The sequence below is a fragment of the Podarcis raffonei genome, chromosome 6 (genome assembly GCF_027172205.1).
Source record: "Podarcis raffonei isolate rPodRaf1 chromosome 6, rPodRaf1.pri, whole genome shotgun sequence".
NCBI classification, from domain to species: domain Eukaryota; kingdom Metazoa; phylum Chordata; class Lepidosauria; order Squamata; family Lacertidae; genus Podarcis; species Podarcis raffonei.
In genome coordinates, this window is record NC_070607.1 from 2198849 (window position 1) to 2223648 (window position 24800).

The 24800-nt window shown below is 44.1% G+C and overlaps 1 protein-coding gene across 1 annotated transcript in view; it reads right to left on the reverse strand.

Annotated features, from left to right (window-relative positions):
* The window catches only part of LAMC1 (laminin subunit gamma 1), a 117342-nt gene extending 99050 nt beyond the window's left edge, over positions 1-18292 (reverse strand). Inside the window, exon 1 of the mRNA XM_053390957.1 lies at positions 17896-18292. Within this exon, the coding sequence (XP_053246932.1) occupies positions 17896-18292 (397 nt within the window). The remainder of the gene's footprint in view (positions 1-17895) is intronic.
* Between the last annotated feature and the right edge of the window lie 6508 nt (positions 18293-24800).

Below are 24800 nucleotides of genomic sequence, written 5' to 3' on the forward strand. Positions count from 1 at the left end.
GAGTGGACAGCAATCTTTTAATAAAACTGTTTCCCCATACATTAAGGCTTCACAAAAAGTGTGGGAAGCAGCATCTGTCTTCACAAGAAGCATTTGTTCCAATTCCTGCACATGTCACATCAGGCATTAACTAAAAAACAAGGAGCACACACTGTTCCTTCCAAAGTATTTAATCCTATGTAAACCCAAGTAGATATATACTCTTAATTATTAATATTTTTAAAAGCAAATAGTTTTAAGTGATTGTGATTTCTTTAATTGGAAAAGACCTTAATGTAACCGCAAATGTTAGCTGCAGACCATAGTTGTCACGCCTACATTTTTCTGCAGAGTGAAATTAGTTGCCCAGGAGCCACAGCTATAATTGTCAGATTAAAATAGCAACATCAATTAGATGCTCACATTTAAAATCTCAGAACTGCTAGTGATGCTCTAATTAGTTCTTTCTTCTTACATTAGTATCTTAATTGGAAAGCAATTTATATGTGCTTTGGTGTATGCTAGGAATCTGAAGACATAAAACCAGTGATCAGAAATCAATAATGGCTGATACTGTGGTATACTGTTATCAGTTATTGGCAAATGACCCTTTTTACCCAAAGAGAATCAACTTCCCACCCCAGAAAGAGTTGTATAAATGTGTGCAAAGACTGCTGCAGGCCACAGAGACCTCTGCCCGGCTATAAACACTCTCCCTTTACAGCAGTGATTTTAGACTACAACTCCCATCCTCCCTAGCTAGGAGGACCAGTGGATAAGGATGATGGGAACTGTAGTCCAACAGCAGCTGCAGACCCAAGTTTGGTATACTGTATACAACTTTGCAGGAATAACAGTGAGGTGGGGACTGCTGGGTTTTTCTATTTTCACTTTAGATTTTCTTTTGATTTATGTGGAAGTTGTTGAGCTTGGTTGTTTATTTTTTACTGTTTTATTTACAGTTTACAACTAATTTTGTATGTTGTACTTAGGTTTTTTCATGTTGTAAGCCACTTTGAGCATGGTCTTAACTGTGAAAAGGCAGCATACAAATAAAATTATGTATGTACCCTATTTTTCCATGTATAAGACTAGGTTTTTTTCCTAAAAAATATTGTCAAAAATTAGGAGGCATCTTATACACCGGGCCATCTCCCCCTATTTTCTTAAACATGAGTCCCCCAAAATAGGAGGCGTCTTATACATAGGGGCATCTTATAGAAGGAAAAATACAGTACGTTTTCTCCTGCTCTGGAGGAGAGTATCTGCACCAATGGCTTCAGGTTGCAAGAAAGGTGTTTCTGACTAAGCATCAGGAAGAACTTTCTGACAGGAAGAGTGGTTTGACAGTGGAACTGTCTCCCCCGGGAGCTTGTGAAGCAGAGGTTGGATGGCCATCTGTCACGGACGCTTCAGCCCAGATTCCTGCATTGCAGGGGGCGGGACTAATGATCCTGGGGGATCCCTTTCCACGTATGCCTTATACAGAGTCAGATCATCAAGCTCAGAACGGTCTACCTTGACGGGCGGGAACTTTTCAGGCTTTCAAGCTGGGCTCTCTCCCAGCCCTGCCTGGAGATGCTGCTCCAGGGACTGTATACAGAGCTAGCATATGGCAGGATCAGGCCTAAGAACACGCCAGGGTGGGCAGGCCTTACAGAAACAAATGAGGCTCACACCAGGCATTTACTCACATTAACACTGAATTGCGGGAACCATTGATTTGCAGGAGCAAATCCCCAAAGTCTGTCACCAGGCATAGCAGTGGAACTGACTCATGGTGGCTCTTAGAGTGGGAACTGGGAAACCCCTGATTCAGGATTAGCCTCAGCTCACATGTTACCTTCGGGCAGATGTCTGGTACAAGGGTGGGAATTTGGCCATTGTCCATTTAAATGTATGAACGGACCCGAAGTTCTGCTACTATACTGAAGTTACTACAAAGTCAAAATGCTACTCCAGTCAAATGATGGGGCAGGGGAAGAAAGGGAGGGAGGGAGGGAGGGAGGGAGAGAGAGAGAGAGAGAGAGAGAGAGAGAGAGAGATGCTGCAGCAATAGAGCAACGTCATAAATTGCTCTCCAATTTAAACGATGCATTCCAAACACTGACAAGCTAAAGTAAGCAGAGGCGCAGAGACCCATTTACACGACATACCAAAGAGATAAAGAAAACTGAACTGACTTTCCAGAGATTAATATCATGTTTAATACTGTGGAATGAGCTTCCATGCACATCGGGGAAAATATGGGGAGGAGAGCAAGCACACGCACAGAAAGGGGGAGATTTTTGGCTCCATGGGCCAGATCCTTATCAGGATCTGCCTTGACAGTGCTGCCAACCGCCTGACAGTTGCTGAAGGACCAGGACAAGATAGCCCTCCCTTTGCATCAGCCAACTGGGGGAGGGGAAAGATCCTGCTTAGTGCTGGGTACCTGCTGGTGGTTGCCAGGTGATTTGGAAGCTGTTTCTGTTTCTGCCCTTAACTGTGTAATGCCAAGCGCAGCATAGACATGGCTTTCCCCAAAGGGCCTTGCAGGCCAAATGGGAAGTGTCGCAAGCCAAGATTCGCCTATGAAACAGGGGTTCCTCACTCCTGACATATAGCTTTCTTTCACTGCTGTCCACCTCTGCCCTCACCCTGTCTTGTACTTGACATCTTCTGCAGTCAAAAGAGCTGGCTCACAGCTTCTGAAATTTGGTCAGAGGTGAAGGACCACAGCTCAGTGTTAGAGCATGTAAAAAAGATCAGGCGCTAGGAAAGGCCTCTGCCCAAGTCCCAGGAAAGCCATGGCCAAAGGGGGAAATGCTGGCCCTGATGGACAAATCTCTGGGCTCTACCCCTACGTAGTATCTGTACTATAGGGTCTCCCTGCAGCCTGAAACAAGACCACTGCTTCCCTACCATGTAAAGAATGTCCTAAACAGCAGGAGATGTTTAAAAAAACTGGCAAAGAGAACATGATGGGAGCACACTCATATTACAAACCTCCCTTTTAATTAAGACTCACCAGGGGCTCTGCTTTGAAGTTTACGCAGCCTAATTAGAAAAGGTCCACAACAAAGATTTATGCTGCAGTCTAGCAGCCTATTCACCAACATCTGTATGAGAAAAGCAGCCACCTACTTACTATTTCACTTGCTGATCCTCCCCCACCAATATATTTAGCAAACAGACCTCCCTGCAACTTTGAACAGTACTTAGCAATAGGTAGGACTATGTGCAGATGAGAACAAGCAGGAGATGAGGTACTGGGTGCAGTTTCTAGTCCTCATGACTCCAGAGACAGACTTTAGAGAGCTGTGACACAAAGGCCTTGTGAATCTCTCAAATCAAAGCAGCAGCTGAACAAGAGTTACAGCTACCACACTCGAGAGACAATGGAGTGCGCCTCCAGGGGTGAAGTCAAAGTGCTGCATTAGCAACACCATCAATAATATGAGAGTTAATATATGGGAAGTGCATTGACCAAACTACCACTACTGCTGCTATTTATTCTCTTCCATCTGTAGTGTAGAATTATGCAGAAAATGGAACCTGGGCTACAGCAGCAAATAGACCAAGGTCTTTGAAACTCGGCCGAACAAAAACCACACTACAGCAATCCCACAATTTTATTACTTTCAGCGAACCACATGTTTACGGGAGACGCTTGTCATGACTTACTTAGAATGTACAAAGTCAGTCGACTCCTTGGTGGCACGCTGGCAGCAGACAGACCCCAACAGATTTGTACGACTGGGTTGTTCTGTTGCCCTCAATGGGAGAACAATGCTCCAAATCAGAGGAGTAAGGCTCTTCTATGCTCTTCCCATGTTGAGCTGCGGTGACTAGCAACCCTCTCCAAGCAACCAGAGAGGGAAGCCTCAGCCACCGAATATGTGGTCCTTCCTTCCGCTGCTGTTGGCCATGCTGGCTGAGGCTGGTGGGAAATGGAGTCCAGCAACCTCTTGAGAGCCGCAGATTCCCATCCCTGGCTTAGGTGTGCTCCTCTACACCTCCTCATTTATGGCACTGATATAACGCAAATGACTGACATGTGAGAAAGCCTGTTAATAAAAATGACTGAGGCCTGGTTGGGACTTATATGTAAGACTGATTTGGAAATGTTCCTCAAGGACTGTGGTTGCCATAAGCCATGGATAGGCAAACTAAGGCCCGGGGGCCGGATCCGGCCCAATTGTCTTCTAGATCCGGCCCCCGGACAGCCCGAGAATCAGCGTGTTTTTACATGAGTAGAATGTGTGCTTTTATTTAAAATGCACCTCTGGGTGATTTGTGGGGCATAGGAATTCGTTCATATTTTTTTTCTTCAAAATATAGTCCAGCCCCCTACAAAGTCTGAGGGACAGTGAACCAGCCCCCTGCCGAAAAAGTTTGCTGACCCTGCCATAAGCATTGTGAGGGCATTGCCAACATCTTAACTATAGGGAAAGAAAACACAACCCAGCCCTCAGCCACTTTTAAGGATTCACCTCTGCAGTTCAATTTAGATATCTCAACTGGTTTGGCATGATGTCTAAACTGACAAACCATGGTTTACCAACCAGAATCAACACACGTTATTTGAAGTCAATTTGCACACTGCTCCATAGAAACACAAGTGCTGAGCAGCCAGAGAAATAAAAGGAATCAAGCTGCTATAAACCATAGTTTCTCTACATGTTTAGAAGGTCAAACCACTGCAGAGATTCTGAACTAGGGTTTAGCACAAGCCACGGTTTGGTGTGGTGTCCAAATTGAGTCCTTTTTGTTTGCATCAGGCCAGTGTCGCATTTATTATATTTACACCTGTAGCAAGCTTCATTCTTCAAAAACCTTCCATATGATTACAGAAGAATTAAAAGCAGACAGTAAGTTAATAATACTAAAAATTGCGGATGACTGCTAGAAAGCCTGTGCTCCAGAGACAGACCCCTCCATGGCAAGTCTGTCCAAGACCACAAATAGCAGCTATTTTGTACAGCAAAATGCCACACGGTCCCCAACTCCTTCTATCCCTTAAAATAAATGCTTGGCCATGTATAGTATTCCCAAGCGACTCCTACTGTGGCACCAGTACTGCAGGGAGAAAGGAATTAAAGAAAAACCAGAGAGTTTAAAGGGTGCGGGGTGGAGAGATGAAGAGCTTTGCAGCGACTTTATATAACTGTACTGAACAACTGCTACCCATTAAAAAGGAGATCTCTTCGCTACTCAAGTTGAAACCTGCAAAATGTAAATCAAGCCTTTGTGAGACTAACTAAAATAGAGTTCCCTCAGGGCTCCACAAATACCACAGTGAAGTCACTGAAGTGCTCAACAAGCTATTCCCAGACCTTGATTTAACAAAGTCTCCAAAGGATTTCCTGACAAATTGCACAGTTAGAGACAGTTTTCAGCAATGAGCTTTCTTCCAGGTTATTTAATCTAAATTTCTTGGATATGAAAAAAAAGAAACTGCTCAAAGAGAGATTATAAATCTTGCCTGCTAAAACGCAAAAGCCAGTACAGTGGTACCTCGGGTTAAGTACTTCATTCGTTCCGGAGGTCCGTTCTTAAGCTGAAACTGTTCTTAACCTGAAGCACCACTTTAGCTAATGGGGCCTCCTGCTGCCGCCGTAGCACGATTTCTGTTCTCATTCTGAAGCAAAGTTCTTAACCTGAAGCACTATTTCTGGGTTAACAGAGTCTGTAACCTGAAGCGTGTGTAACCTGAAGCGTTTGTAACCTGAGGTACCACTGTATTACATCTAACACTGCAATCCTATGCACGTCTACTCAGAAGCAGGTCCCAATTAGTATAACATCCCAGGTTGTAACTGTACGGGATTGCAACCAGGTGTCTCGTGTGACATTGAGCTACCCAACCTAATCTAATATGGAAGGTTACCCCATTCCCCATCACCCCTGAACATTAGTCAAGCTGGCTATGACCAAAATGAGTTGTAGTCCACAACATCTAGAGTAGGTATCTTCAGCCTTTTCAGGACCCACTTCTATCCCAAACATGCATTTGGGGACCCCTTTCTTAATCCTTTACCATAGACATGGCAGTAGTGCTCCAATAGTGGGTCTCAATCTCCAGCCGAAGTCCAGTGATGTAGAGGCATCACATTGGTTAACCCACTTTTCCGTATGTGTTACAGAGGTGTTCCTTCTCTGCATTTCCAACAAATGCAAAACATAGTTTTAAATGCATTGAGAAACCACAGCTTTATATGGAATGGCAAATTCCTAAACACCGTATTTATGGACATGCATGAATCGACTGTGTGGCATGCCAGGTATCAATGACAAATAAAATATTTTGGCTGACTAACATCCTATATCCTTTTAAATGTGTTTCTGGGAGGGATGGGGTTACTGGTTTGTTTTATTCTTGTTTTTATTATGTATTTTGTGTTTTCCTTTTGTATTTTTATGCTGTGAACCACCCTGAGATCGACAGAGGAAAGGCAGTATACCTATTTAATAAATTAAATAAAAATAAATAAGTGACTTAAGTGGCTAGTTCCACTTACGTTCCACTCAGGAACACTAGGAGTATTGTCTCTCTCTGCCCAGCAAGCCTACTTTTTTCTTTATTATTTTATTTTGCAACACAAGAGCCCAAGAAGCCCCTTTTCCCTCTTTCCTACTCCACACTTTGACATTTGGCAAATTGCATTTTGGGAAGGGAACTGAGCAAGCTTTATATGAGAGAATGCAGCCAGTGGCTGACCTGTTTCAGACCATCATAAAGCTAGGCAGATGAGCCTAGGAAAATATCTGGACTTTTCCTTGAAAGGTGCACTCTACCACTGTCTCCCGAGATGGATGGATGCCAGCAAAAAACAACAAGGCACTGGTGGAGAGACCCTTGTGAGCCGCCACGTGATCCCTGGTGGATCACAACAGGAACACTCCTACATACGGTAAAAGCTTCAGAAAGAGGTTCCCAAATGCATTCCCAAATGTTTGGGTCCTGCGTCTGAAAAGGTTGAAGATGTTGGCCTAAGGGAAAGGAGAAGAGGAAAGAACCTAAGAAAAGAACAAGCCAAGGCAAGACCCAAGAAACAAGGGTTAGAATAGAGAGTGGTCCAGAGAAATTGGGGAAGGGGAGAGAGGTAGGACAGGAGGGATGCAAAAGAGAGAGAGAGCATGAAAGGAGGAGTGGAGGGGGGAGGGACTGCAGAGGTGAGCAGAGCTGAAGTTCACAAACTGATTTGAAAGAACCAACCCAAATATTGGCTGTATGCCTGTGGTTTATTTTCAGTGCCAAAATTTTTTTTAAAAGAGTTCCCATGGATTTTTTTTTAAAAAGAGTCACACTACAGATAGTAACTCAGAATCCAGAGTCAACAATAATTTTTAGCCCGTTTCCGTATCTTACAATAAATTGATTTATTTGTAGAAGAAGAAAAATTGACATTTTACTTTACGTTCCTACCCCAACGTTTTTTGAAAGACACTTAAAAACAGGACGGCCATGAAAGGTTAACTTAAAACTGACAGCTCCTCAAGCCGAACAACACAAACAAAGAATTCAAGAATTAAAATTGCCACTTTTAAGTACTGAAGTTTCTCATGTAACATAAACTTTACATAGGATGCTTAGCTTTTTATTTGGTAATGATTACCGAACAGCAGCTACAATGCTATTTGTAACCCCCTCCCAAACAATTCAAATGGGGGTGGGAAAATATTTGAATAGGCTACATATTTTATTTTAAGAGATACAGGTTAGAAAAGGGATCCAATAATATATAATAATGACACTCGGTATATACAAATCAGTTTTAAAAAGTTTTTTTAAAAAAACTTAACATAATCTTTACAGCAACACATCAAAGTTAGTAATTATCCACAAACTGCATATGAGGAAAAGGGGGATGGAATAGCATGAGGATACCTATCCAATTCCTGATCAAGACTAAATCTGGACTGGAGGCTTCATGGTTCATAGCTCAATCTCTTCACCAGTACACTACAATAGGCCTTATGCACTCAGATTTCTTACACTACTCAAAATAGGGCAGATCATTTCATTTCTATACCGCCTATACCTGAAGGTCTCAGGGCGGTTCACAAGGATCACATACATAAAATCAAAATACAAACGACAACCCAACAGAACCCCCCTAAAAAGAGCCAGCATTTAAAAAAGGGTATAGGATGTAGATCAGGTCAGGCAAAGGCCTGGTTGAAAAGGAAAGTTTGTGCCTAAAGGTGTGTAGTGAAGGCGCCAGGCAAACTTCCCTGGGGAGAGCGCTCCACAGATGACAATACAACTACAGATCAATCAGATTTATATCTATCTATAATTCTTCAAGGAGACCCAAGTCACTGCTTGGGCAGGATCCAGTTCTTTCTTCTAAGTAGCCACTCATAGCAACCTGACTGCCTATGGTAAGAAAGATGTCCAAACAGGGAAGTTTTACTGAAGTTGTCCTTTTATAAGTTATGCTGGTGAGTTAGCAAAAAAGCAAGCTAGCATCAGGTGACTTATTCACTGGGTTGTTTTAATTATTCCACACCAGTGTTAGCAACTCAGATATATAAACTAGGCACCAAATGGCTCCCTAAACCAAGATTACAGCCACAAAAATGGACCGTCTAGTTGCCATTTTGGGGTAAGACAGCTCCATAGTCAATGATGGACTGACTGTGATTGATTATCAGTTAAACTTCTGGCTAGTTCAGATGTCTACCTTGAGCTAGGTTAAGAACTTTGAGAACTTAAAGAAGAAAAGCCACTTTATCCAGGGACAGTCCACATATATATTGGCCTCTTCCTACCTGTTTTTCTTAATGGTGACACAGACCATTCATAGTGTAAGAATATTCATCACACCTGTGAGCAGAGCAGAGGGCTGGGGTAAGCGAAGACAAGCGACAATTAACTATAGCATTGTTCACTGCTCCAGCTAAGGCTGCACAGAAAAAGCATTTGGGTTCCAGAAATTCATTATGATTGTGCATATAAAATATAACGGACCGAGTTCTACAGGATGGGGCATTAGTGTGTGAAAACAGTCCAGATCCCCAAGCATGCACCTCCAGATGGTGGAGACAGCCAGTGCAAAATGCAGCTGGCATCTGGCTAATTGTGACACTGCTTTCCTTATGAAACAGCTGTGCTCCTGCTGCTGTACTGTATTAATGTGATTACTCCTGGCAGAATCAGTCTATTCTCCCATCTAGCACCCTAAAGAAAACCATGATCTCCCTTCATTCAGCTGCATGGCTCACACCTGGGTCAGCTCTCATCTTTGATTCCGGTTCAGACCATGAAGGAAACAACAGCACAGCCTTCTCCAGCTCCTCGCCTCTGAAACCAGACTCCTCCCCTCCCCACCTTGCCTAAATTGGGTCTTCTCTGCAGCCGATGCCTGGAAGGTTGCTTTCAGGTGGTGCACATGGGAGGATGCTTTGGACTCAGACCCATTACTTGTGTCTGGCCCTGTCTCGTCTTTAACATATTTGCCGCTCTGAGCCCAGCTTTGGCTGGGGAGGGCGGGATATAAATAATTTATTATTATTATTGTTATTGTTATTGTTATTATATCATCCTGTCACTGTCTGGCAATCTTATGTGACTCTATAGATTGTGGCTATAAACTTTCACCCACTTGCTGGAGTAAAAGCAGTTGCAGTTTTGGCTGCTGAGCAGCTAGCCAGAGGCACGCCAGTCTTTCTGGAGCAGGCTGCCACTGCCAAATCCAGGCGTCCACCCAGGCCTGGCCCCTTCCCTCCGCCTTGATTCTTCAGCACAATTAAGCAGCATAACAAGTCCATTCAGAGACACCAGCTACAGAGGTGTGACACCCTTTATTTGGGGTCCTGGGAAGTCCAGCAATGGGGGATGAGTTCAAGAGGTTTGAGAAACAACTTGAACATCACATATTTTACACTTTTTTATTATTCAGGTGGCTCATAGCAACACTGTTGTCAAAGAGCAGGAACTTGCCCCAGAGAGTTCTCACACACAAAGAGGAAACATAACATTAAGTCTCACTTCCAAAGGTTGTGCTATCAGTGAATATTGTTAATGTGGAAGCTAAGTTTGGCAACCCCTGAACTTTTAAAGAAAAGCTGAACTAAGCTTCACACATGAAAACACCCCTTCAGTGTAACCTGACCAGTGAAAGAGACTTATTTTTTTCTTTCTCTTGTTAACCAGAGAACTAACAGGCCACTCATTCTATTTTGTAGTAAATTCACACAAGAGACACACTATGTGTTGTACTGTGAAAATGCTGTAAGACCACCAACACCTACAGGTTTTGTGTCGGTTTCCAAAGCGCCTTTTCTGTCATGGTGAGTGTGAACCCAGAGAGCCAAGGAAGGCGGTGTGTTCAACTGGGTTCTTGGCTGCTTCGAACACAAGAACCCCACAGTGAACTGCTTCCTCCTGAGTCCTCAAAACAAAGAGGAGTCAACCAAACTGAAACAAAGAGGAGTCAACCAAACTGAAACAAAGCGGGTCAACAGCAGTCATGTGAAAGATTTAGCCTTGTGAGCACTGGGGTGAAATATGCAGTCTGAGCTATCTGAAATTTCTTCATTTCTAACCTGGCACAATAATCACACTAGCAGAAAGCAGTTTCCAGGCAACACTAAGTCCATTCAGGACAGATCTGCCTCCACTGCTCATTTGTTACCATGCAAAAGATTGATTTGTCAACATATCAAGTAGTTATTATCAATTCCCTTAAGATCCCTTCACAAAATATTTAGGGTACATAACATAACATTGTCTTAAGTTACATTTTGAACACCTTGATACAGATTTGTTAGCATTCCATAAGAATTAGCACAAAAAACACTATGTTTCATAAATATAGCTTGTTTAGCATACAAGGCAACAACATAGATCCCACATATCTGAATATTTCAGAGATAAACAGTATTCTAAAAAGCAAAAGTGAGTTTTAATTACTTATTAAAACCTACGGTAATTTGTTTTCCCAACAATGGAACTCAAGGCCAAAAGGATAAGTCTTCTAAAAATCATTACATAAAATGTATATGCATAACCGTACAACAATGAACACAGCCTGACACACTCCAAATCCAACAAATGAATTTGAGAACAAAGGTGTTTCAATACCAGCAGAAGAGAAACATTGCCTGATGAGAAGGGATTCCAAAAGGTGAACACAGTAACAGAAGGGGCCTGCTCTGCATCCTCCCACTCTAATTGCAGTAAATGACAGAATGCAGACAAATATCTCTCCTGCTTGCTTTAAAGAGCGAGGAGACACATATGGGAGAAGGCACCCCAAAAAAGTATTCAAGACCTTGGCTACTCAGAAATTTAAAATCCAAGAATCAGTCACCTACTTTGGGACACAAAGCTAAAATGCAACACTACAATTGTGCCAGAACTGGACCGATATCATCTTGCTTTTAGCACCAGGAAAAGCTCTCATTTCAGGTAAATCAGGTTCAAAAAGCAACTATTCGCTGTAAGTAACACACTTTATCTATGTAAAGCTGTTTTTTGGGGTTACATCCTCAGAAAGCAAAATGCATAACCGAGAGAAGAAAAGATGCAATGCAACCATATTAGAAAAGTATATAAATGACTATATAGAGCATGGCTCTCTGAAATTCACAGGTATGCACTGTTAAAGCCAACAGTGAAGAGTTTTCAAGGCCTACTGAATGGTGGGATAATGAACGAATAAAGTTTAAGTCACTTGGATGGAAGTTACACAGCTACCAAATCTTGCACGTACAGTGGTACCTTGGGTTAAGAACTTAATTCGTTCTGAAAGTCTGTTCTTAACCTGAAGCACCACTTTAGCTAATGGGGCCTCCTGCTGCCGCTGTGCCACCGCTGCACGATTTCTGTTCTCACCCTGAAGCAAAGTTCTTAACCCAAGGTACTATTTCTGGGTTAGCGGAGTCTGTAACCTGAAGCGTTTGTACCACTGTACATCAACTTAACCAATCTTAAGGGCAAGCTCTCCTGAAAGACCCCTCAAGCAGTTTGTAGAGTAGAAGTACAAGTTTACCTTATGGCCCTCCAGATGTTGCTGAACTACAATTCCCATCAGCCGCAGCAAGCATGGCCAATGGTCAGGAATGATGGGCACAGAGGTTCTGCAACATATCCTACCAAAAGCTACCCACATCTGAGCAAAAGTGGACAAAAAGCACTCCTGGCTCCTGCTGCAACCTGTCCCTCTCCCAAAGCACCACCAGGTTACACAAGAGGTTCTTCAAGGGAAGTACAATCCCTTCCAAGACCACTATCCAAATCAGTCAACTTCTTAACTAAAAAAAGCCCTCCATCTTTCTGGATTGAGTTTCAGCCTGCTCTCTCTCATCTACCAGAACACGACCGCCAGACACCTGCTCAAGAGTTCTACTGCCTTCTTGGAGTCTTAGAAAGAAGGAGAACTGCTTGTCAACTAAATACTGGTGACATTGGAGCCCAAATCCCCCAAATGATTTCTTATAGTAGCTCACTTGAAGTAAAGGACTCCTGCCTGCATTTTAAGGCCACTCTCCATTTTTAGAAGTATATCATACATGTACAAAAGAGAGGGCCTTTTCTGCAATGGCACCATGACTGTGAAATGCCCTCCTGAGGAGGTATACCTGGCACAAACGCAATCTTCATTCTGGTATCAGGTTTTTGTTTCCCAAGGCATTTTGGTTTAACTGTCTAAACATTTTTATTCCTCCTACTTTTACTTTACTGTTGGTTTGTCTTCTAATGTTTTTGTAATTGTAACTGTCTATGTAACAGTGATACCAACATCTGGACGAAGGATGCCTTACACCTTTTTAAAATTAAGTATGTTGACAGAAGCTGAAGCTCTGGAAGACACACAGCTTATGGCTTATACTGAAGCTTCTAAGGGAAGGCATTGTGATTTATGCAAACGTTCTGTATGGTAACAAAACCACATCCAAACTAAACCAGAATTCTACAGTCTTTTCTAAGTTTTACTTAATTCTATCAGTAGCCAGTTCTACATTGTTTTCCAGGAAATCTCCCATTTCTCCACCTCTAGATAGGAGTGTAGCTTTTGCAAGAACAAGAATTATCTCTCTTCAGCAGATAACAAGGTTCTTGTCTATTTGATGCATCTTCTCGTATCCTGTAAGCCTTTTATAGCAAGCAGATTAGAAATTTCAGGTTTGGGTCTGACACAGGCCAGTCTAGTCAAACTATCACAGAAAACTTTACTTTCAAAATAGTGTGGGTGTGTAGCAATAGATGTATATCCAGATCCATGCACCTTCAAAATGTAAGTTTGTGAGAATCATAAAGTACTTTTAACAAATGACCAAACAGGGTGCATAGAAAGAATCAGCATATTAAATCCACATTTTAACACAGGTTAGTGCCTCTCTCCCACAAACACCAAACAGCTCCACACCTGAGAAACACCTCCGCCCATTTACACACAGAAAGCCCTTGCCTTCTTATGCAACTCAAGCAAATGACTGACCATTCGCAGAACTTTAAACACAACACCGCTATCAAAAGCAGCTGGTGGGTTTTTGTCATAGTTGCTGGGTTGTTGTCTTTTAGACAATGGCAAAGTGGCAACACTGGCAAGCTACCACAATTATAAATTCAGTTCAAACAGCTGAACGACTGACAATTGGAAAGTTATTTCTGTATGTTCCTTCCAGCAGTGGATAGTGAAAATTCTTGTTCAAAGCAAATACCCCATGTACTGACAGAGCTTTTGGTGTAACCACAGCATTTTCCCTAGCATCCTCTTATGGTCCAAATTCTATACATAAACATCAACCAGCAAAGAGTTAGTGAATTGAGAGGCACCACCGTGTTTTATGTATCCCATTTTCCCTTTCAAACAAGCCAGGCTCCTCCGCTGTGACACATCTCCCAGTTTCAGCATTTTTCTGTTTTACAATCACAGCAGACGCTCACACATTCTTTTTCCAAACCTGAAGCATTTGCTCCAAATGCCTAGACAAAAAAGTGTTTATCTACAAAGGAAGTGCTGAATAAGCACATTATTCATTCATTCCTGCACTAATCGTCATTTACTGTGTTATACAAAAAAACCCCTCCAAATTTACACTTACTGCATCACAGGTGTGCAAACATTCAATTGTTTGCAGCCAGAAAGTGTCAAAAGCTTTCCCCACAAATTACTTTGTCATTACAGATACCAGCTCATTTTTTCTTTTAAGTTTGCATTCAGGCTTAAAAATCCCAGCTCCACCACACACATTGTTCAAAGCAAACCAAAGAAAAGCCAAATCCAGTGAGGAATAACCTGCTAAAATGTTGCCGAAATCAGCCTCCTACAATTTATTACCACTTGGAGACAGCCCATTTCCTTTTTGCATTGCGTGTGATGAGATTTAACTGTGAAACTGCTTTGTGACCTATTTAAATTATGTTTGACCACCACAAAGCAACAATTTAACCCTGAGACAGAACACTCCTTTGAAGTGTTTATTCAAAGTCCCCAGATATATGGAAGGCAACATGGAACTCTATACTGTACACATTCCTCACTCCCCCTTTTACACTTTGGGAAGCCGGTGTTTTAATTTTCCTACATTCATTATGCACTAGCCTGTCAAGTGGACCAAGTCAGTCAATATTTAACCTGAAAAAACCTAAGTCTAACAAGCAAACCGCTTCTCCCCTGGAAGAGGAAGTATGAAGGTGAAGATGATCCTTGCTAGCACTGACACAAGTAAATGAGAAGGTTGGGTGGGATTAAGCTGAGGGATAAGGAAATAATAATAATTTTTTTTAATTATTATTTATATCCCACCCATCTGGCTGGGTTTCCCCAGCCACTCTGGGTGGCTTAGTATATATAAAAACATAATAAAACTTCAAACATTAAAAAACAAAATATATTATACAGACTATAAATCAATAATAATAATAATAAACAGTTTACAGTTATAGCCAAATTAAAATAACCACCAACCCCAACCCAACAAAAACAAAACAGAGGAACCAAAATTAAAACCGTTTAAAACATTTTGAACTTTTTAGCCAGTTGCCCCAACCCAAGAGTTGTTCCAGCAATGTCCCAGTGGCCTCCCAGGAGTCTGGAAAAAAACCATTCCACATTTATAAAGGGCTGGGACAGGAAGGATAAGGAGAGGGAAGGGTAGTCCTTGTATGGAAAAAGGAAAATGCTCAGTTCCACTAGTACAGGAAGCAGCAGGAGGAGGAAATTATTACATTATAGAAAACAACCTGAAAAGTGATGAAATCTGCTCTAAGAATAAAGCACTGAGGCCAGACATGCAAGAAATTGCTAATGGATGATCATAAAAGGAAGCAGGTAATGAAGTTTCTTGTCTAGTCAAGGAAATCTACTATGCCAGTTCAGGCACAAAGTTCCAATTAGCCATAAATGCAAGCAGGTGGCAAAAGAACCTTGCCTGCAGGTGTTCCCTTAAGCAGAAAAGGATAAAAGGCAGGTGATGCGAACTTTAAAGACTCCTCTCCCCGCCAGCACCCTGTCTGGGAGCAGAGAAGGTTCTGCAAGATTCAGGGAACAGGCTGGTATTAAGTTTGCTTAGGTTGCACCACACTTCCACCCAGCGCAGTGAACATAACTTCTGAGAAAACAAGCATGGAAGTGGGCTGAAAATGTTGCAAAAGTTGCACTCTTATTTGACACCGCCTCTCTGCGCTCACCATACTGAATATTAAGCTCATAGCAGTTTATGGAACGTGCCCCCCCCCCGCCTTTTCTTCAATGTACTGGTGCTTCTGAAAAGCTTTGAAATACATTAAATGTGCATGAGGATGCAACTCATGCAAGCTCCTGTGTTCTTAGATATGCCATTGTGGGGGGCAGGCGGGGGGGGGACACCAAGCCACTGTAGGATACAAGAAGAATGTCCGTTTGGAATGAGTATGTGACAAAAGGAAGGGAGTGACAGGATAGGCTGCAGCTGCGTCACCACAGCTGCAAAGACAAGATTCCCACATGCCCTTTATCGAATCCAGTGTTTCTCAAACTTGGGTCTGCAGCTGTTGTTGGGCTACAACTCCCATCATCCCTAGCTAGCAATACCAGTGACCATGGATGATGGGAGTTGTAGTCCCACCCAAGAAACAATGGTAATCCAATGCTAAGAGTAATAATTGGAGACTAGTAGTGGGTAGACCAATTGCCTAAGATTTGGAAGGCAAGACGCAGCTCAGACATGGACCCACCAGCAAACTTCATTGCCATCTCTCACACTCAACTCTGCTCCTCATTTGTAAAAACAGAGGAGAATGCAACTCACCTCTTATCGGTGTGAAGATGAATGCAAAGAAAGTACAGTGTTGATATCTGCCTTGAGCCTTAGGTACACAACGCATGATGTGCCTTATCCGATGAAGGAGAGAGGCCAGCTGCTGATATTGGGCAATCTTTCCATTACTGCCCAGGCCTGGCAATGACTAATGCTACCATTTACACCAGTAATCTCTTCCAATGGACAAAACGAGTTAAGACATGCCCAGATGCCTCTCTTAACCAGCGGAGAGAGGCTGCTGTTTCAGTGCTTCCTTAAAAATAGTATTTTTTATTATTTATTCCCCGCCCATCCGGCTGGGTCTCCCCAGCCACTCTGGGCAGCTTACAGCATATACAAAACTTAGTAAAATATCAAACATTTCTACAGTATGGTGACACTTTGGGCTGTACCGGCTGCTGTACACCTGCAGCGGGAGGTGTTTTAAAAAACAATGGAGAACAATACCCAACCAGCAGTCTATACAATTAACTCAAGTTCATTAAATAAATAAAATAAAACTTGGGGAGCTTGGGGAATGGGAGAGAGAATGTCACTACAACAAATTAAAATCATAGCAAGTTTCTGCAGCATGGACACCCCCTTAGCTCCAATAGATTCAGTTTAAAGAGTATACCAAATAAAACAATGTCTGCACAGGACTGTAGACAGTACAACTGCAACACGTCCCTTATTTGTTAGAAATCCAACAGTTTGACTTGCGGGGAGGGAGACGATGGAGCTAAGTTATTAAGCAAGGCAAGGAGAGGCAATGTGTCTGGCTACACGAAATAATGTCAGTGATGAAAGTTCAGAAGCAAGTAACACCTAACACACTTGCCCTCTGGTCAGGAGGGAGGATTCTCACAAGGGCCAAATGTGGTAAAGGCACTCTGCACATGTTCTTGACTATGAGTGTGCATGTTCCTTCACTTGAACCCCAGCACGGAAAACATGCCCTCCTGAGCTCTGCCCCAGACCACAGGAATCCTCTCCTCTTCCCAAGGGGAGAGGCACAGCAAAAGGAGGTATTTCCCCCCGCTCTGTGCAAACTACAGGGACACCCAAGTCTTTGTCGAGGCCTCGCCCGGAAACTTATTTTCACGCTATACAATGCGCTGAGAGCATCCACAAAGCAACTTCTCCCTCTGTGCTGAATAATTGCTCTGGGAATCTGGACTTGGCGAGCAACACTCCCAGGCAAGGACGTACTTTGCACTGCCAAAGATGCGATGGTAGTCCTTATCAATGACAACACGTGTGTGTGTTTAAACAAATCTGCAGGAGGCAGAACTATCAACCACAATCAGCCTTAATAAGGAAACAAAATCTCCTACTTGGAGGCAGTACTTCTAAACCAGTTTCCCAAACTTGGGTCTGCAGCTGCTTTTGGACTACAATTCCCTTCATCCCTAACCACAGTCTTGCTAGCTAGGGATGATGGGAGTTGTAGTCCCAAAACAGCTGAAGACTCAAGTTTGGAAAGCACTGCTCTAAGGCATAAACCGCAGGCTGCAGCCATCGCCTGCCACTCCGGCAGCAACCTTCGAAAAGCATTAAGTTAATCACTGCTACTACAAGGGATGGAGCCCGACCGGCAGGCAGGCGCTGGAAACTTCCCCTGAGCAGCAGCGCGCGCAGCGCAAGGTCGCTGCTGCTGCCCCGAGGCGCCCCGAGGCCCCCCAGCCGCTCACTCACCGAGGTGCAGGGTGAGGTTGACGGTGTTGGGGTACTGGACGCCGGCCAGCATGGTGCGGCTCTGCCACCAGGTGGTGTCGGCCTGGTTGTTGTAGTCGGTGAGGAAGGCGGCGCCGTGGCTCAGGTGAGGCTGCTGCGCGTCGCACAGGTGGCACGACTTGGTGACCCCGGTGACGCCCGTCTGCACGCAGTACTCCTCGGCCGGGCTGCCGCACGTGTCGGTGGCCGCCACCGTGGCGTTGAAGGCGGCGTTGACGAACTCGGGCATGCAGCGCTGCGCCCGCGCGCTCGCCTCGTCCGCGCACTCGTCCATGGCGCCGCCGCACAGCCCCGCCAGCAGACCCAGCCACAGACCCAGCCCCAGCCCCAGCAGCGCCCGCCCCGCACCGCGCTCCATCCCGCTCGCCCCTCGCTCGGAAAAGCCTCGGCCCGCGCCCTCGTCGCCTCGCAGCCGCGCACCGAAAGCGGACGGCCCGGCCGGGTGCCAGGCGAGGAGCAAGAGGAGGAGGAGCCCGGGAGGCGCAGGCAGCCACTTCGCCCGCACCGCGCGCTGCACGCCGGGATGCGGAGCCGGGACGGGGAGGGGGCTGCGCGGGGTCCCGCTTCTGCCTCCTCCGGCCGCGGCTTGGAATGCTTGGCGGGGGGGGGGAGGAGGAGGAGGCTGCAAATCCTGAACTTCCTGCAGGATTGGAAAGCGCAAGAAAACACCCCGCAAACTTCTCGCAGTTCACCCAAAACTTTTCGAGAGCGGATTTTCCACCCGCTTCTTTCCCTCCTCCGCGCCCCGATTTTTGCTGGGAAATAAACTGGCCGCCGCCTTCCAGGGGCCTTTCTCCCGGGCTTTGCAGCCAGACTGGGAAGCAGAGTCCGCTCTCTCGGCTCCCCGGCGGGTCAGCCTGCCGGGAGGATTTCTGCCTGTCGGGTTAGAAGGGGCACGGCGAGTCATTGAAAGCCATTCAGTTCATCTCTCCTTCTCGCAACAAAGCTGAGCAAGGGCTCCGGGCTGCCCAAGGCGCTGCACCGCCCAGGGGAGCGTCGGATCGGGGTTAGGTTAGTTTCTCAGAAGAAAAGGGGCTGCTTGATTGTTGCTGCGTGAAAGCTCTGCTCTTCCTCAGGTCTCTGGGCATATGTAGAGTGCCTTTTCTCCTGACCATGTAATTTATGAACATGTAGGTGCATAAAGTTATGTCTGGTGTTGAGAAAGTAGACAGGGAGACCGGTCTGGAGACCAAGGCTTATGCGCAATGGCTGAAGGCGCTGGGTATGTTTAGCCTGGAAAAGAGGAGACTGAGAGGAGATGGTTAGCCCTCATCAAATACCTTAAGGGCATCTTCACATGGAAGATGGAGCAAGCTTGTTTTCTTCTGCTCCAGAGGGTAGGACCCAAACCAATGGCTTGAAGTTACAAGAAAGGAGATTCCAACTAAAAATTGGGAATAATTTTCTGATGGTAAGAGCCATTTGGCAGTGGAACAGGCTCCCACGAGAGGCGGGTGGTGGACGCTCCTTCCTTGGAGGCTTTGAGCAGAGGTTGAGATTCCTGCATTGCAGGGGGTTGGACTAGATGACCCCTTGGGGTCCCTTCCCCCTCTACGATTCTATGATTCTACTGGAAGCTGAGGTCACCCCATGAAACCGGAAGGTGGGAGGCTCAGGACAAAATGAAGTTCTTCACACAGGGCAGAGTTAAACTACGGATTTGCTGCCGTAAGATGCAATTGTAGCCACCAGTGTGTGGCTAGGAATAAACCACCAGGCATAAGGGCTACATATTACTTCCAGTATCAGAGGCACTGTGTGCTTGGATACCAGTCGCTGGGGATTACAAGTGGGGAGAGTGCTGTGGGATCATGCCCCGCTTGAGGGCTCCCCACGGGCACCAGCTTGGCTGCTGGGGAAACAAGGCTGGGCTAGACAGGCCTCCGGATGTGCAACACAGGCCTTCCTGGGTTTTATTCAGAGGTGAGCGAAAGGTATCGCTCACCATTCCTCTTCTCTAGTGCTCTTCACCCAATAGTGAAACAGATCCAGTGGCTGAGTGCTAGCACATGCTAGGTTTGGTGCGCCACCAAAGTAAAAGGCTTGTCAGCCCATTGATAAATCCACCTGAGATAAATCATTAAATTGAATCACTTAGGAAATGATACCCACTTGACTAATGTCATGTAAACAGGTTTCTACCCCCTCCTATTTACATACTGATTATTATATGCTAATAACTACCAATTAGGATTTTTTGTTGTATTTTTTATTCTGGGAGATGCATTTTTCTTTCATGTGCCATGAGTGCTTTGTATTTCTCATCAATGTGTACTACATATAATACATTCTTTGATTTGCTAGAGATTCTTGAGAGGTTTGACGATTCTGGGACTGAATTCAGCCTGCATTGAAGATAGTCAAATGGCACTGTTTCCATCCATCTGCTCCCACTTACATTAGGCCTAGTTCTGGACCAGTGGCATAGCATGGGTTGTCAGCACCCGGGGCAAGGCAAGTAATTTGTGCCCCCTAACCCATGGATTTGCGCCCCCTAACCCTAACCCCCAGATGTTGCGCCCGGTGCGGCCGGCCCCCCCTGCACCCCCCACGCTACGCCACTGTTCTGGACCAGAGTATTTTCTGCTGGACCAGAATAAATATGTTTCTTTGTTGGCTCCCTCTATTGTTTGCTTTTTACCTCAGCCACTTTCAATAGAATACTACTCACTGTTTAAGAAAGAGACTAACTATGTGTGTACGGTTTCAAGAAGCTTCTATGAAGGGGCTTTAATGTGATTTTAAATAAGTTTTATACTCAATAAAAGTCAAAACCTCCAACAATCCAGAAGGATTAAGCTGCTTTCAAATCCATCTGAGCTATTTCCTGCAATTAACTTCTCAGTACTTTAGTAGTAGACTTCTAAGATATGAAGTAATGAGGCATCTGAAAATAAAAACATTACTTTAACTGCACATTATTATGTGTTACATATTATTTTATAATTCATAGTAACGATCAGAAGCATATGGCCAGAATCACTATATTCCCTTTATAGCCACACAGCACTATTTCATACAGCGCTATTATTTATATTAATTGCAACATACTAGTTTCACTTACAGAACACCATCATATATTGGAAAACAAAATGGATGCCTGCCACCAGTAGGGTACTATCTGAATTTCGGCTGTAGGGGAGATACAGAAGAAAGGAAAGGGGGTGGAATAGAGTGAAAGGTCCAAGAAAACAAGGAATGATAATGAAGAAATACAACTCCCTGTACTGTACTTAGAATGCAATCCTATACATGTCAACCCAAGTCCCACTGAGTTGAACGGGGCCTGCTCTCGTGTAGACAATTGCAGCCTTGGAGACTTAATTTCGGCTAGGTTGAGGAATAAGGGAAATTCCACATGCTGCTCAGGAAAAAAAGTCAAAGTTTGCGGCATCAGAGTGTACATTTGACAGGGAACCTCAGCCAGTTTTTGTTCTCTGACTAGAAGACTGGCTTGATCCAAGTGCTTCCAAACACCCATTTGTTGCATCCACACTTCACTTTTTTACGCAAACCCTTTTCCCGTAATCCCTGATCTGTTCAACTTCCTGGTCATGCACTGGTCTGAATCATGTCATTCTCAGTGCTGTCATGGATCAGTTCTGCCAGACATGGCTAGGGACCAGCTGTGATTTATTGTCCCTAAGAATGAGACTGTTATCACCATGGGATCTCCCCAGGCCTTTTTGAGATTCAGGAATGCAAACAAAGATAGGGCTTGCTCTTGTGCAAGGCCTGGTTGCCTTTTAAAGAAGGCAGGGTGGGTCGGAAAGGCAAGCACATTTCTATACATGTCTTTGTTCAACCAAGAATTGCTGAGGTACAAATTGATGTGGGAACTAAAGGCAATTTGTCAGCTCCTTTCAACTATGTCACAGGATGCAAAACTGACACTAAATTAAATCGTAGATGAAATGACAGATCACCGCTAAATATATGGCATAGGTTTGCATGCCTACTTTTAAGTATTTTTTATTACTACATTTTAGAAGATTACAAGTGCAGATGGTTGCAAAATACTAGAGAGATTTTAGCTAATGGTTGGTGAATACTGGCAGCTCTACAGTTTCTGAGGGAACTATGATTGCTGCAGGTATATATTTGTTACACTGGTGTTTCCTTCAGCAAACATATAAACAGCAGCGTTTCCATGAGCACCCACATGCATGCACCTGGGAGTTACAATTAGAGGTTCCAGGCATTTAAGGACATAGATTGGTCATTCACATTTTGGTCCAAAACCATCAAGACATGACAACAGCACAGGTCAGATAGTTGGCAATAGGTGAGGGAAACTCACATTGCCACCTTAGAGCTCAGTTAAATTGTTATCCCCCAGGTGTGTTTCACAGCTCTTTCTCCTCTAGCTATCCACATCCGCAAAGGCTTCCTTAGTGTCAGATTCATTTCTGTTTTGTGTACACCACCAGGAGGTGTTGATGGGATGGGAGTGTCTGCACATTATGCAAAGGTGTTCACAGTGTGGAACGGCTAATCATTGTGAAGCTTGTTTGAGGGGAAATGCACCAAAGAGTAGTATTTTATCACAAAGTACAGGATACGTATTTATTTTGGATAACGTGGTGTGAACAAAGATTAAAAAGCCAGCACTGGAAATGCAGTGTGTGTACCGCAAACAGAAGTGCGAGCAGAGCCTAAATCCAGCCACCCACCCCAGCCTTCCCTTTCAAACAGCTAATTGGCATTGCCAGATTTTTGTCTTCTTCACCTGAGCTACACACAAGCCTAATAGCTGGATTAGTGCGAGACATTAAACACCCCCTGCCCATTTGCGTGATCCCTGTCTATGCATGGAAGCAGACTTTCACACATGTGCACCCCTTATGTGGGTCAGCATGCCTTTTGAACATGTAATCGTCTGTTGGGAGCTGACCAGAGTGGCTGGGGCAACCCAGTCAGGTGGAATAAAATAATAAAATTATTGTTAGGATTAGGATTATTACCATCATCATTTTGTGTTTGCTGAAACGTGGAGCAAACTGCCTACCATGAGCAGGGTGAATATGCTCTCATATCCTATAAGAATGAAGCCTATCAAGACAAAGGGTTGTATCCAATGCCAGTCCTATTCAGAGTAGACCCATTGCAATTAATGACCCTAAGGTTGTCATAGTCATTAACTAAGTGCATAAGGAGCTTTCGACTGTGACAAAATCAGAGGCTTCCGTGCTTTCAAAACTCTTCTCCATATACTGATTTTTGTAAGCATTGCCACTGTGTGTTTGGGGACAACCATCCCATCACACTATAGCAGAGGAAGAGATGGGGCTGCAGGGCCCTTCCACCGAGTCTGTGGAGACACCAGCTCCAAGAAGGTCTTCCCTCAAGTGTCACCGGGAAGGAGCCATTCTCCATCAGGCAATAGCAGAGAAAACGATGAGGCTAGACTCTCCAATGGCTCAGCAGAGATGCCACCAGTTCGGTTCATTCTCTCCTTGAATCTGTTTCCATTGCAGCTGGACATTACAGAAGTCTGCATCTAAGAACACTTCTATTTTTTCCTCATTCTCAATTCCTTTTTCCTTCTGTGTCATGTAAAAGCCTTTTTCACTCTATTTGTAATCCACTCTAGAAGCCTAAGAAAAACATTATTTTAATAAATAACAATAGAAGTAAAAACTTGTAAACGGTGACAATAAACCTATTCATTCAGATAAAAATGGAAGAATCACAGATCTGCACTGTTCAGTGTTTAAAGTTTAGCAGATCTCCTTTGTGAAGCCTTTGAATATGCCAGTTATTTTAAATATTATCCTACTCTTGCCAAATATATTACCTAGGGATCTTGCTTTGGAGGAAGTTTGGAGAGCATCTTGTCTCAAAAGATGATTTCCATGCTCTAGCAACCCCTTTAGGTGGAAGGTAATCCAGCACAGGAGTGAATTCCCCTTCTACCTTTTTTCTTTAAGGAGACATGTCCTTTCAGCTCACTAATATTTCTAGCCTAAAGTATCTTTGATACTGCATTAGCTGCTGCTTCCTGAGAGGGTATGAACTGGTGGTCCTGTTCCAAGGGATTTTCGTGTAATACCAATGCATAAAGCTTTAATCCTTCCAGAACGGCACTGACAACATCCCTACCACAGAGACATTCCTCACATTCTTCTGAACACATCAAGGCAGCTGAGATTCTGACTGTAAAGTACTGATTGCACCATTTACACAGATTGAATTTAAAGATTATGGACTTTCATTTGCACTCATATATCTTTGGCAACCACTCGTAGCCGAGTAAGATTGTCTTCCACAAACACGGTCTTAAGAGTGAGACAGTAAGTGACTGTAGAGGCCAATTCTGGATCCACACGTCCTTCCACAGTGGAGGCATAGGTTTCCTAGCAGGAGTTGATCACGGTGAGAGTTTGCCTTCCTCTTGCACACTTCTCCCTTTCGTCCTGAGTTCGAGTGTCTTCAAAGTCCACGACACCTTTGGTCAAGGCTGTTCTCCAATTGGAGCACTCAAACGCCAGTGTTTCCCAGTTGTCCGTGTTTATGCTACATTTTTTAAGATTTGCCTTGAGAGAGTCTTTAAACCTCTTTTGTTGCCCGCCAGCATTATGCGTTCCATTTTTAAGTTTGGAATAGTGTAGTTGCTCTGGAAGACAATAATCAGCATCCGCACAACATGACCAGTCCAACAAAGATGATGTTGAAGAATCATTGCTTCGACATTGGTGATCTTTGCTTCTTCCAGTACACTGACATTAGTTCACCCTTGTTCCCAAATGATATGTAAAAATTTTCAGAGACACCGTTGATGGAATCTTTAAAGGAGTTGGAGATGGCATGTATAAGTGGTCCATGTTGCACAAGCACACAGTAAGGTTGGTAGTACAATAGCTTTG